General features: G+C 44.4%; 1 protein-coding gene across 3 annotated transcripts in view; it reads left to right on the top strand.

Moving 5' to 3' along the window:
• Window positions 1–15158, top strand: part of LOC126293692 (synaptic vesicle glycoprotein 2A-like) — a 69993-nt gene that overhangs the window by 31839 nt on the left and 22996 nt on the right. For all 3 annotated transcript variants that reach the window (XM_049986993.1, XM_049986992.1, XM_049986994.1), the window contains one exon: window positions 7367–7530. In XM_049986993.1, the coding sequence (XP_049842950.1) occupies window positions 7367–7530 (164 nt within the window). The remainder of the gene's footprint in view (window positions 1–7366; window positions 7531–15158) is intronic.

Consider the following 15158-nt stretch of genomic DNA (forward strand, 5'->3'; position numbering starts at 1 on the left):
ATCCATACGTGGACTTCATTTTCCCAAACAACGATGGAACTTTTATGGATAACAATGCGCCATGCCACCGCACCACAGTATCTTGCGATTCGTTTGAAGAAAATTCTGGACAGTTCAGGGCAATGATATCGCCCAACATGAATCTCATCGAATATTTTTTATGGAATATAATCGAGAGGTCAGTTCGTTCACAAGATATTGCACCAGCTATACCTTCGCAATTACGGACGGCTATAGAGACAGCACGGCTCAGTATCTCTGCAGCAGGTTTCCAACCACTTGTTGAGTTGATGCCTCGTCGAGTTGCTGCAGTATCTCGGAACAAAAGGGGTCCGACACGATATTAGCAGGTGTCCCATGACTTTTCACACCTCGGTGGGTATTGTAGGCTGTGTGATTTCGTGTTACGTTTCCTGTTTCTTTGTTTCCGATGGTGGTGGCTGCGCGTGAGGTTGGTGCGTCTAAACCAGACGCATCGCCATCTCGAGGAACTTGCTGACGTTACTGGGCAGTCGAGTGTGTCCAATGTAGAACTCTACAATCATGAGTTTGTTGAAGCCTGCTCACGCGCAGAAACGCGGAACTGTAGAGTTGTCAGCTATCACCAACTGATCTGCTCACAGGTTATGTAGCACTAATATGTTCACTATAATGCACATGAATGTTTGATGTACTTGGCCTTTTCAACAAGTTATCTTTATTGGATGTCCTGCAATATGATATGCGATTTTTCGTTGTTATATACCGGCTGTTAGATTTAAGTAGTTCACGCAGGTTTTTTTTTAATAATAAAATGAAAGGGGGCTTACAGTGTTTCTTCTTTTGTCCTTGGCCTTATCCCATATCTTCACGCGGTCGGTAAACTAATTACTGGATTCGGTAGAGGGTGGCCACATGCCCTCCTCTCGCCCCCTGGGACGCATTTTGTGTACCTTATGGTATTCACCTTGTGAGATGTTGGAAACCTTCCAAAATCCACATCCACACTAGCCATCACACAGTCGTTAATTCTCTGGGCAGATTCCATTCTCACCGGTGCCCCTCCCAGAATCCCGAACGCGGGGTGTTAACGCGCGCGGCCATCCAGGCGGGTGGAAAAGTCACCTACAGCACAGTGTCTACTTCTTTATTTGAAAAAGCATGCAGTTTCCTCTCCTGTGGAAAACATGTTGAAAGTCTCTGGCTTCGGAACATGTAGGTCGTACGTTATACGTCACCTACGGCTACATGCTGAAAATTTACTGGTTGTGAGGAGTGGTGTAAAAGTAATAATAATGAGCAGTTTAGTCTTTAACTTTACTCATGTAACTACTGATACAACAAAAAATATTTAATACAGATTTAAAAACAAACATTTTTGGCCGTTGTCCAAAAGAACTGATTTTAAGCCAAAATTAAATTTTTTCCCTATTTGTTACACTTCTCATGTTGCTGATCAGATGATCGAACATTTTTGCAGTCCCATACTGGTCTCTTTTTTTGAATGACTGACACTCTTAGCAAAAACGAGAACATTCCTTTGGTACCTCAACCGGTAAGAACGGAACCCTTATAGAGCCCTTTTTCTTAGGAACAGGTAGAGGTATGAAGTTGAAATGTACGTCACGCACCAAATTCTACCATGCCTTGGCGGCATAGAAAATTTAAGCTTCTAACTCCACATAGTCAGAACATACGGGTGTTTATGTCACAACTCTGATACTCTGAAACTCACTCATGGAAACGTATAGGGTTGACCTAGACTCATGAAATTTGGCAAGAAGCGAGGTTTCACTGTAGAATCGAGGGAAAAATCTGAGAACTGTTACTTTGCATTTATATCACTTAATTTTTTTTATTTGTTGTCCGTCTGCCTGTTTGTCCGTCTATTAGGACTGCTTTTCTCAGGGATTGATGCAGAGATCAAGTTAAAATTTATGTCAAATACTAAAGTCTACGGTCCCTTGTCGGTGTAAAATCTTTAAGCTTCTACATCAACCCAATCAAAAAATAAAGCCATTTAAGTTTCATATATTGATACTCGCAAATTCACTCACCAGAACCCGTAGATGAACCATCTATGTACATAATTAAGTATGTACGGAACCCTGAGAGCGACTTTGCTACTTAGCCAAGTCCGTATTTTTTCTTTTACTTGTTTAGCTGTTGACAGCACCATTCTTTCCCAATTATGATGAATTATTTATGACTAATTTTACTAGCGAATATACGTATGAGGAAACAGCTATTAATATGCATCACTTCTTGAAGAGGTGTCCACAGGTTTATTGTCAGTACCACACCACACACTATTCCCACTGCTCTAGATCTACATGGATACTCTGCAAATCACGTTTAAGTGCATGGCAGAGGGTTCATCGAACCACCTTCACAATAATTCCCTGTTATTCCAGTCCTGTACAGCGTGCAGAAAAAACGAACACCTGTTTCTCCCTGCGCGATATCAGATTTCCCTTATTTTATCATGACGATGTAGATTAAAACTGAAGAAACTGCAAACAGGTGGGAATTTAAAGACATGGGACCTGGATAAACTAAAACAACCAGAGGTTGTACGGAGTTTCAAGGAGAGCATAAGGGAGCAATTGACAGGAATGGGGGAAAGAAATACAATAGAAGAAGAATGGGTAGCTTTGAGACATGAAGTAGTGAAGGCAGCAGAGGATCAAGTAGGTAAAAAGACGTGGGCTGATAGAAATCCTTGGGTAACAGAAGAAATATTGAATTTAATTGATGAAAGGAGAAAATATAAAAACGCAGTAAATGAAACAGGCAAAAAGGAATACAAACGTCTCAAAAATGACATCGACAGGAAGTGCAAATGGCTAAGCAGGGATGGCTAGAGGACAAATGTAAGGATGTAGAGGCTTATCTCACTAGGGGTAAGATAGATACTGCCTACAGGAAAATTAAAGAGACCTTTGGAGAAAAGAGGACCACTTGTATGAATATTAAGAGCTCAGATGGAAACCCAGTTCTAACCAAACAAGGGAATGCAGAAAGGTGGAAGGAGTATATAGAGGGTCTATACAAGGACGATGTACTTGAGGACAATATTATAGAAATGGAAGAGGATGTAGATGAAGATAAAATGGGAGATACGATACTGCGTGAAGAGTTTGACAGAGCACTTAAAGACCTGAGTCTAAACAAGGCCCCCCGGAGTACACAACATTCCATTGGAACTACTGACAGCCTTGGGAGAGCCAGTCCTGACAAAACTCTACCATCTGGTGAGCAAGATGTATGAGACAGGCGAAATACCATCAGACTTCAAGAAGAATATAATAATTCAAATCCCAAAGAAAGCAGGTGTTGACAGATGTGAAAATTACCGAACTATCAGTTTAATAAGTCACAGCTGCAAAATACAAACGCGAGTTCTTTACAGACAAATGGAAAAACTAGTAGAAGCCGACCTTGGCGAAGATCAGTTTGGATGCCGTAGAAATGTTGGAACACGTGAGGCAATACTGACCCTACGACTTATCTTCGAAACTAGATTAAGGAAGGGTAAACCTACGTTTCTAGCATTTGTAGACATAGAGAAAGCTTTTGAAAATGTTGACTGGAATACTCTCTTTCAAATTCTGAAGGTGGTAGGGGTAAAATACAGGGAGCGAAAGCCTATTTACAATTTGTACAGAAACCAAATGGCAGTTATACGAGTCGAGGGACATGAAAGGGAAGCAGTGGTTGGGAAGGGAGTGAGACAGGGCTGTAGTCTCTCCCCGATGTTATTCAATCTGTATATTGAGCAAGCAGTAAAGGAAACAAAAGAAAAATTCGGAGTATTAAAGTCCATGGAGATGAAATAAAAACTTTGAGGTTCGCCGATGGCATCGTAATTCTGTCAGAGACAGCAAAGGACTTGGAAGAGCAGTTGAACGGAATGGATAGTGACTTGAAAGGAGGATATAAGATGACCTTCAACAAAAGCAAAACGAGGATAATGGAATGTAGTCGAATAAAGTCGGGTGATGCTGAGGGAATAAGATTAGGAAGTGAGACACTTAAAGTAGTAAAGGAGTTTTGCTGTTTGGGGAGCAAAATAACTGATGATGGTCGAAGTAAAGAGGATATAAAATGTAGACTGGCAATGGCAAGGAAAGCGTTTCTGAAGAAGAGAAGTTTGTTAACAGCGAGTATAGATTTAAGTGTCAGTAAGTCATTTCTGAAAGTATTTGTGTGGAGTGTAGCCATGTATGGAAGTGAAACGTGGGAAACAAATAGTTTGGACAAGAAGAGAATAGAAGCTTTCGAAATGTGGTGCTACAGAAGAATGCTGAAGATTAGATGGGTAGATCACATAACTAATGAGGAAGTATTGAATCGGATTGGGGAGAAGAGAAGTTTGTGGCACAACTTGACCAGAAGAAGGGATCGGTTGGTAGGACATGTTCTGAGGCATCAAGGGATAACCAATTTAGTATTGGAGGGCAGCGTGGAGGGTAAAAATCGTAGAGGGAGACCAAGAGATGACTACACTAAGCAGATTCAGAAGGATGTAGGTTGCAGTAGGTACTGGGGGATGAAGAAGCTTGCACAGGATAGAGTAGCATGGAGAGCTGCATCAAACCAGTTTCAGGACTGAAGACCACAACAACAACAACATCATGACGATGGTTTTTCCCTATGTAGGTCGGCGTCAACAAGATATTTTCGCATTCGGAGGAGAAAGTTGGTGATTGAAATTTCGTAAGAAGACGCCTGTGCAGTTAGAAATCCCTTTGTTTCAATGATGCCCACCCCAAATCCTTTATCACTTCAGTGACACTCTTTCCCCTATTTCGTTTTTGTACAACCAGTACTTTCTTCCTAAGTGATGAGTTGCCACAGGAAAATATCTCATGAGCCATTAATGAGTGGAAATATGCAAAATATCTTAAGACGTATATTTGTTTGTTTCCAAATTACCAAGTATGCGAGGAGAAACAGTTGCTGGGGTTAGTTGTTTCATCAGTCCGGCAATATGTTTCTTCCAGTTCGCATTTCATTAGTACCAACACCCAAATAGCTTGAATATTCTACTCAACTTATCGCTTCTTGTTTAGGAGATACATGAACTGTTTTTTCGTTACCAATTTCTTCTGTTACCGTCTTTAACACGATTAATTATAACTCTTGTGTCTGCAAAAACTATGAGCTATTCTTTATGTATTATTTGGTAAGCTTAAGACAGCTCTGTAAGGAATGGGAATCTTAAGGCTGGAAAGCCTCAAGTACAAAAAAATGGTTCAAATGCCTCTGAGCACTACGCGACTTAACTTCTGAGGTCATTAGTCGCCTAGAACTTAGAACTAATTAAACCAGACTAACCTAAGGACATCATACACATCCATGCCCGAGGCGGGATTCGAACCTGCGACCGTAGTGGTCGCTCTTCTCTAGACTGTAGCTCCTATAACCGCACGGCCACTCTGGCCAGCGCCTCAATTACCATGGCGGTTTTATACACCATAGAAACGGACTGGTTCATAAATTGTTGGACCACTTGGAAGCAGACCATGTCACCTACCAGTTTTTGTGTTAGTCCTCTCCTTTACCTTATCCCATCCACGTTACCTTTCAACACAGCCGCTAGAACAACTTCTGCCTGTTCGCATTACATGCTGGTATCAAGTTAACCACTTTTGTTTATTCGTAATTTGCGCTAGTATGTCTGGTACTCCACTCAATTCTCACACATCTCTGTGTTCTCCTTCTCCACATATTTTCGTCTCTTATTTTTCTCGTGTAGTTCTCTGTGTGTCTGATATATCACGCGACTTCCTTTCCTTTCGAAAAGTAAGTGTTGCATCCACGATGACAGCAGTTCAACATGGGCTCTGTATTGGAACCACAGTGTCACAGCTTTTACTACTCTCCAATCCCATTTTACTTTTCTGTTTTTTCCCCACCTGTTTTGTCTTAGACGAATGGTTTCATACCTGCAGACCACTATGAAGATAATTTTGTTTTATCCACGAATTATACGACATGTGTGCTTTTCAGTTATACACCACAACGTGACTGGAAGCGTTTCTACATTCCTGCTGCTTACCAGTTTTTCATTTCCCTTGTGTCATATGAAACATCCCCGTTTAATTCCTGTACTGGATTTTGTGTAATTTATCGAAGCCGCCAAACAATTATTATGATTATATGACCACGTGCTTAATGGATGAAAGACTATCGGTTTTTCTGCTGTGGTCTCGGGGGTACTTCAACTGAGTGCGGCTGTTCTGAGACTGAATAGTGGAATGATTGAAAGTTTGTCTATTATTAAGTACCATAAAGGTTGCGATGTACAAACTGATATATATTTCCTACTAACACACAAATTCTGAGGCAGTCTCTACCTTCGCCTTACACGTCTAATTACAATTATATCTTTTTATTGGTTGCTGATTTTCAGTACTTCATCAGACGCAATGCTGATAGTTAACATTGACAACAATCCTCACTGCAATCCATGGTTGTTACTGGCCGACGCGGTTGACGCGAAACACGTAATTCGGCACTTGTCACTTTCTGTTTCATATCACTCGCGAATCGGTATTAGTGAGGGTCAACCCCACGACGATTTGGGGGACGTGCTCACACGTCATACTCCGGTGAATTTTACCGTTTACAACTCACTCGACCACCATTCTTGCCCGTCTCTCCAGCACCACCGCCCGCTCGACACTAGTCTCACTCGACAGTAGTCTCACTGCCTCCTGCAGCGCTTGAAAATCGACTCCTGTCCGCTATCGACCTGAACGTCGAATACTAGCATCAATGTTCGTGGGTTCACGGATCCCTTACACATACCTTCAAAAACGGTTTTCAGCAACTGCCACAGTTACTTTTATTTCGGACGATGTCGTTCACCTGGGAGCAATGTTGGATTTCCATCTTGTAGAGAGTCCTTAAAAAATAACTCTACCAATCTCTCAGTCCATATTTTGTCAGCCGTCTGCCCTAGGCGCTTCAGTGTGGAACCACGAGGCTGATGCGGTCGCAGGTTCGAATCCTGCCTCGGGCATGGATGTGTGTGACGTCCTTATGTTAGTTATGCTTACGTAGTTCTAGGGGACTGATGATCTCAGACGTTAAGTCCCATAGTGCTTCTGAGCAGCATATTTTGTTCACTGGCAGACAGCGCGGAACTCAGTTGCAATCGTCCCATTAGTCAAAGAACACTTTATCAGCTTGGGTTCTTGGACGTACAGAGTGACCTGCGTTTCACAAGACTGCATGCAGCATGTGGAGTCGACGTTGGTTCGCAGAGATGACGCTTCTGTTGTCTGGAAGTTGATTCCAGCTCGCTCCAGAGACTGTTCCTGATGGTCGACTGCTGGGACGCCTCCCAGCCCTCTGAATCCTCTGTGCGGCTGTCCAGGTGGTGGCCCTGCAGGAGGACGGCCTGCAGACCTCGCCGGCCGGGGTTAAGTCTCCTCTGGCCGTGGTCCGCCACATGTGGAGGCAAACCGCGCCACTGTTCAGACCGCCGTACCTGCTCTACACCGCCGTCGCCTGCTTCATACAGTTCGGACTGTACGCCAGGTGAGCTCCGGACTGCGGTATGTTGAAGAAAACACTTTACACAAAACGGCACTGACCTTCGTATAAATAAGTATCCCTCCCGTTCCTTTTTTGCCGGCCGGTGTGGCCGAGCGGTTCTAGGCGCTACAGTCTGGAACCGCGTGACTGCTATGGCCGCAGGTTCGAATCCTGCCTCGGCCATACATGTGTGAGATGTCATTAGATTAGTTAGGTTTAAGTAGTTCTAGGTTATAGGGAACTGATGACCTCAGAAGTTAAGTCCCGTAGTGCTCAGAGCCATTTGAACCATTTGTTCCTTTTTTATTGGTCTTTATTCCATATCTAGCACTGAAAGACCTAAGTAAAAACGAGGCCCCGGGAGTAAACAACATTCCATTAGGCCTACTGACAGCCATGGGAGAGCCAGCCCTGAGAAAACTCTACCATCTGGTGAGCCAGATGTTCGAGACGGGCGAAATACTCTCAAACTTCAAGAAGAAGATAATAATTCCAATCCCAAAGAGAGCAGGTGTTGACTGATGTGAAAATTACAGAACTATCAGTTTAATAAGCCACGGCTGCAAAATACTAACACGAATTCTTTACAGACGAATGGAAAAACTGGTAGAAGCCGACCTCGGGGAAGGTCAGTTTGGATTACGTAGAAATATTGGAACACGTGACACTATGACTTATCTTAAAAAATATATTAAGGAAAGGCAAACCTACGTTTCTAGCATTTGTAGCTTTTGCCAATGTTGACTGGAATACCCTCTTTCCAATTTTGAAGGTGGCAGGAGTAAAATACAGGGAGCCAAAAGCTATTCACAATTTGTACAGAAACCAGATGGCAGTTATAAGAGTCGAGGACACGAATGGGAAATAGTGATTGGGAAGGGGTGAGACAAGGTTGTAGCCTCTCCCCGATGTTATTCAGTCTGTATATTGAGCAAGCAGTAAAGGAAACAAAAGAAAAATTTGGAGTAGGTATTAAAATCCATGGAGAAGAAATAAAACTTTGAGGTTCGCCGATGACATTGTAATTCTGTCAGAGACAGCAAAGCATCTGAAGAGCAGTTGAACGAAATGGGCAGTGTCTTGAAAGGAAGATATAAGATGAACATCAACAAAAGCAAAACGAGGATAATGGAATATAGTCGAATTAAATCGGGTGATACTGCAGGAATTAGATTAGGAAATGAGACACTTAAAGTAGTAAATGAGTTTTCTTGTTTGGGGAGCAAAATAATTGAGAAGGGTTGAAGTAGAGAGGATGTAAAATGTATACTGGCAATGGCATGGAAAGTGTTTATGAAGGAGAAAAATTTGTTAACATCGAGTGTAGTGTGTCAGGAACTCTTTTGTGAAAGTATTTGTATGGAGTGTTGCCATATATGGAAGTCAAGCGTGGACGATAAATATTTAACCTAGTAGAGAATAGAAGCTTTCGAAATGTGGTGGTACAGAAGAATGCTGAAGATTAGATGGGTAGATCACATAACTAATGAGGAGGTATTGAACAGAATTGGGGAGAAGAGAAATTTGTGGCACAAATTGACCAGAAGAAGGGATCGGTTGGTAGGATATACACTCCTGGAAACTGAAATAAGAACACCGTGAATTCATTGTCCCAGGAAGGGGAAATTTTATTGACACATTCCTGGGGTCAGATACATCACATGATCACACTGACAGAACCACAGGCACATATACACAGGCAACAGAGCATGCACAATGTCGGCACTAGTACAGTGTATATCCACCTTTTGCAGCAATGCAGGCTGCTATTCTCCCATGGAGACAATTGTAGAGATGCTGGATGTAGTCCTGTGGAACGGCTTGCCATGCTATTTCCACCTGGCGCCTCAGTTGGACCAGCGTTCGTGCTGGACGTGCAGACCGCGTGAGACGACGCTTCATCCAGTCCCAAACATGCTCAATGGGTGACAGATCCGGAGATCTTGCTGGCCAGGGTAGTTGACTTACACCTTCTAGAGCACGTTGGGTGGCACGGGATACATACGGAAGTGCACTGTCCTGTTGGAACAGCAAGTTCCCTTGCCGGTCTAGGAATGGTAGAACGATGGGTGCGATGACGGTTTGGATGTACCGTGCACTATTCAGTGTCCCCTCGACGACCACCAGAAGTGTACGGCCAGTGTTGGAGTTCGCTCCCCACACCATGATGCCGGGTGTTGGCCCTGTGTGCCTCGGTCGTATGCAGTCCTGATTGTGGCGCTCACCTGCACGGCACCAAACACGCATACGACCATCATTGGCACCAAGGCATAAGCGACTCTCATCGCTGAAGACGACACGTCTCCATTCGTCCCTCCATTCACGCCTGTCGCGACACCACTGTAGGTGGGCTGCACGATGTTGGGGCGTGAGCGGAAGACGGCCTAACGGTGTGCGGGACCGTAGCCCAGCTTCATGGAGACGGTTGCGAATGGTCCTCGCCGATACCCCAGGAGCAACAGTGGTCCTAATTTGCTGGGAAGTGGCGGTGCGGTCCCCTACGGCACTGCGTAGGATCCTACGATCTTGGCGTGCATCCGTGCGTCGCTGGGGTCCGGGCACGTGCACCTTCTGCCGACCACTGGCGACAACATCGATGTACTGTGGAGACCTCACGCCCCACGTGTTGAGCAATTCGGCGGTACGTCCACCCGGCCTCCCGCATGCCCACTATACGCCCTCGCTGAAAGTCCGTCAGCTGCACATACGGTTCACGTCCACGCTGTCGCGGCATGCTACCAGTGTTAAAGACTGCAATGGAGCTCCGTATGCCACGCAAACTGGCTGACACTGACGGCGGCGGTGCACAAATGCTGCGTAGCTAGCGCCATTCGATGGCCAACACCGCGGTTCCTGGTGTGTCCGCTGTGCCGTGCGTGTGATCATTGCTTGTACAGCCCTCTCGCAGTGTCCGGAGCAAGTATGGTGGGTCTGACACACCGGTGTCAATGTGTTCTTTTTTCCATTTCCAGGAGTGTATTCTGAGACATCAAGGGATCACCAATTTAGTACTGAAGGGCAGCACGGAGGGTAAAAATCGTAGAGGGAGACCAAGAGATGAATACACTAAGCAGATTCAGACGGATGTAGGTTGCAGTAGGTACTGGGAGATGAAGAAGCTTGCACAGGATAGAGTAGCATGGAGAGCTGCATCAAGTTAGTCTCTGGAACTTCCACATATACATGGGATTTCAATTTGGCTTTGCTGCACTTCCAGTGGCAGCGTTTGCAGATAAAATTACTAGATATAAGGTCCGCCTGCTCTGCAAACAAAAAACCCCAAACATGTTTCAGCAAGTTTGTGCTAAAGTAGAAAGAGTTTTAAAAACGGTAAAATCCAGTCACAAGACCCAGCATGAACTTCATAAACTATCTATAGAAGAAAACTTCCACATACAGAGGATATTATCAGAAGGTAAAGATATTGTTACATCACAGAGTAGAAATGCGGAAGAAATTAAAATTTTTCTTATGTTTATTCAAGCATTGCATAGATGACACCAGGCAAAGCTGGTGATGTAGCTACTCAGCAGAAAGGAACAATCAACACTGCAAGTTGGTTACGTTTATGAACACACGTTGCCATATCAGCACCAATTACCAGGCACAAGCTACACATTCAATAAGAACTCAACCAAGAGAGAGAGAAAGAGAGAGAGAGAGAGAGAGAGAGAGAGAGAGAGAGAGATCCGTTAGCTCTTTTTATGTGAAGCAACAAACACTACCTCAGATGCAACAGAACATTTCAGAGACTTAACAGCGCAATAAGAGCCAGTAACAAATTGTTAAGAAACACAGCAGAATGAGGACCATTCAACACTAGCAAAAATAGTGGTCTACATTCGGTCGTAACAAACAGAGCCTCAAGTTATTACCTCCCACTGTCTCTATGAATACTGCTGTCCTCTAGTTCTGAATTCAGTTGGTCATGAGGTTTGGTGGCGTTCATACCGAAGCATTCAATTCAATGATTATTATAGTACAGTGATACCCATGTGCTAGATGTTCCAGCACTTCTCGTGGACAAACTGTTTGCCATTCCTGAAGTGACAACATCCAAGTAACTACAACCTGCCGCTCATGATACTTGCACTGGCTGCCATGTACCATATTGCTAGTTGGGAGACTGACAGTCTTCCAGTAGTGATGCGTCTCGTGGTGCTTGTCACATTAACAACATCATCATCACAGCTGGGTGAGGGGGTCATCTGGTGCCTCTGTTCCTGCAGTCACTTCAGGGTGCCAAGGGCTTACCTGTCTGGTGGGGCCAGGATCAATTCACTACACAATCTCCATCAGATTGATACATCCCGATGGGTCCAGAACTAAATGGAGGGTGCTCTAACGGAGTGGACGCATAGTTTCATAGTATGACTTCGGCTACAAACTGCCACACAGCAGCGCAGAAGACTCTGACTGAATTGATAGAGCAGTGGACTTGGTGGCCAGCCAGCTGCGCTGAGAACAGTAGTCAGTGGGATTTCACTGTGTCACTAGTGCGACACATCAGCTAAGGCTAATGAGAAGACACCAAGGAGTAACTCTGAACGAATAAACGTTAACTTACTAATCATGTTTTATTAGCACTGAAAGATGCTCTACAGCTTGCCCAATACATTCCAGACGATTGGACGTATCTCCATTCGGGACACCCAGAGTGTTATAAACGACTACCTTATATTATGCAATGGCATGTTACTTAACTTCTTAAATAAACTACATAGAAAAAAAGACAACAGAAACAGCTAAACACACACACACAGAGGCAGGTAAAAACTTAAACAACATTCAAATTTGGCGCCAAGCTGACTTCAGTACAAGTGAACGCCAACTGGGACTAAACACACAACAGCAACATGAATCCTGTGTTCGGGTAAAGTTCGAAAATGCTATTTACAAACGAGTTTCCAAAAAATAAGCTCAGTGGCCAAAATATTTGTCCTACCATCTTAAAAATCAACTTTCGAGTGCTGTAAGTGGTGGAGGACTGATACGAGGCAGTCATGTCATGCCCCACTGGTGACGTAAGTCATGGCAATGAAGTATCGCGCGCGTTTCTGTGTGTGTGTGTGTGTGTGTGTGTGTGTGTGTGTGTGTGTGTGTGTGTGTAACAAGCACAGCCAGATGATGACGGAATATGATAGAAAGGAGCTACTGTGTCTGGACGCCACCATGACCATTTCATGTATGAAGTTGCACAATTTGTTAGTGTATCACTGCAAAGTATCCCGTGTGAGTACAAGGACTGATGTGGTATTCACAGCGTAAGAAGAGTGGTCATTAAGAGACCCTAACTGACCGGGACAAGAGTCCAGTCTCACACATTGTCAACGACAACCAGTTTCACATCGAACTGGAATTGGTGCTCTAAGTGAACATAGGTTCATTTCAACCAGTTTCAGAGCAGGTATTGACGGGAGGTGCAAGTAATGGACATTTTCTGCTGGGTGCCTCGCGAAATGCCATTATTTACAATGGCAAATAAAGCTGCTCATTTTGAATTGACCAATGAACAAAAAACTAGTAGCTGACAACAGGTGTGCAGTGTTTTCCAACTAATACCTATTTTGCCCCTGTTTTTTCGAATGATAGGTGTCGAGTGCATTGTTGACCCAATAAGGTGGTTCAGCCGCAGAGGTTGGAGGGCATGGTTCAAAACGGAGGTGTTTACGTGTTTTTCGTACCTTGGCTTGAGCCCACTGTTGAGGCTCAAGACAGAAAAAATAACCTTGGCCTGAACCGCGTCAGTGAGCTCAAGCCAAGGTACGAAAAACATGTAAACACCTCCATTTTGAACCACGCCTCCGCAGTTGTTGGAGGGCATGGTTCAAAACAAAACTGTTTATGTGTTTTTCGTATCTTGGCTTGAGCCCACTGATGCGGGTGAGTGTGAACATGGAGTGGGACATTTATTTCGACATTCCTTATGACTCCATGTTACCATTTCTTCTGCCTCTTCACACACATTCTCATCTTTCAAGATGACAACAGGAGTTCCCTTCCCACTCTTAGTTTAGAAACTCATCGACATGCATACGCATTCACTGATGGCAGCAGTTCCTTTGGGGCTGGAAAGCGACTCTCATTGACAAGGCAGAACACTCGCCTCCTACACCTGTCAGTCAGCACCTTTTTACGACCATTGTTCTTAGCCTATGTTGCATGCCTGTGAGTGTAACACCACACAGTGTAGCTGCATTGGACAGTCTGTGGTGATACACCAACAGATCAGACATCATCATCAATGGGGTGCTTCTGGGCACCTCTATCATGACAGTTGCTTTCTGCCATTCTGTCATGTCTACATGTCCACCAATGTTACCGTGCCAATTTGATACAGCCGACAGTTACATCTGCATCTACATCACTACTCTGCATTTAATACTTAAGAACTTGGAAGAGGGTTCATCGAACCCATCATTCCATTGTGATGGCTTGCATTAGTGGCAGAGGATAGCTTCACTGTCACATGAAATGACTACATTTACAGACCAACAGCACAAGCAGTACCAGATATCAACAAAATGCTCAAATGTGTGTGAATTCCTGAGCGACCAAACTGCTTAGGTTATTGGTCCCTAGACTTACACACTACTTAAACTAAGTTATGCTAAGAACAACAGACACATCTATGCCTGAGGAAGGAGTCGAACCTCCGGCGGAACGCGCCGCGCGGTCCGTGACACGATGCCTCAAAATACACGGCCACTCCGCGTGGCAGATATCGACCCGTGCAAAGTCGTCTATATTAATATGTGGTGTAGTCTACATGGGTGGCAATGCAGGCGCTGACTCTGGCGTGCAGTCAATCACACAGATGGCGAATATTGTCCTAGGATATTCTATGCCATGCCTGATTGACCTGTTCATGTGGTTCTCTAAGAGTTGTTCTCAAGTCACTTCACATCCCATCATATCAAACATGTGCTCAATTGGCGACCAGAGAATGTGCTGGCCAGGGAAGTTGCTGCACATCTTGCAGAGCACGCTGAGTTTCAAAGGCTATGTTTAGATGAGCGTTATCCTGGTGCAACAACATATCACATTCCTGTCGCAATAATGGCAGAAGAATGGTCTACCAACATTCTGCACATACCGAGTGCTGGTTTACGTCCCCTCCAGAAAGGTGAAAGAGAACTGTAGGTAATCGCACTCCAGGCCATAAGAACTGGGGTGGAGCCAGTGAGTCTTGGACAAATGTGCTCTACGAGAGAACGCTCATCAGGTCTACATCATACATGCAGATGACATTCACTAACGTGCAGGCAGAATCTGCTTTCATCACTGAAGATCACAGTGCCTTATTCCATTTTTTAATTGATGCTCTGACAGCACAAATCAAGCTGTGCATGTTGATGCTGTGGTGTGAGTGGAAGACGGGCTAGAGATGAGCATGACTGTAGTCCCACTGCTAATAACTGGTTTGCACCAGTTCATGTTGAAGGTTTGGCTCACAAGTCCTCTTATCTGTGCAGTGGTAGCTGTGCGATCTGCCACTGCTGCCTTTATGAAACAACTATCCTGGCAGTCGTCTGTGTTGCGTGGACATCCAGAAACTCATCTACAGATGTGCGAATGTTCGTGTGACCACTGATACCGGCATGATTGCACACCTGACACAGCTCGTCCAA

The sequence above is a fragment of the Schistocerca gregaria genome, chromosome 10 (assembly GCF_023897955.1).
Source record: "Schistocerca gregaria isolate iqSchGreg1 chromosome 10, iqSchGreg1.2, whole genome shotgun sequence".
Taxonomy (NCBI): Eukaryota; Metazoa; Arthropoda; class Insecta; order Orthoptera; family Acrididae; genus Schistocerca; species Schistocerca gregaria.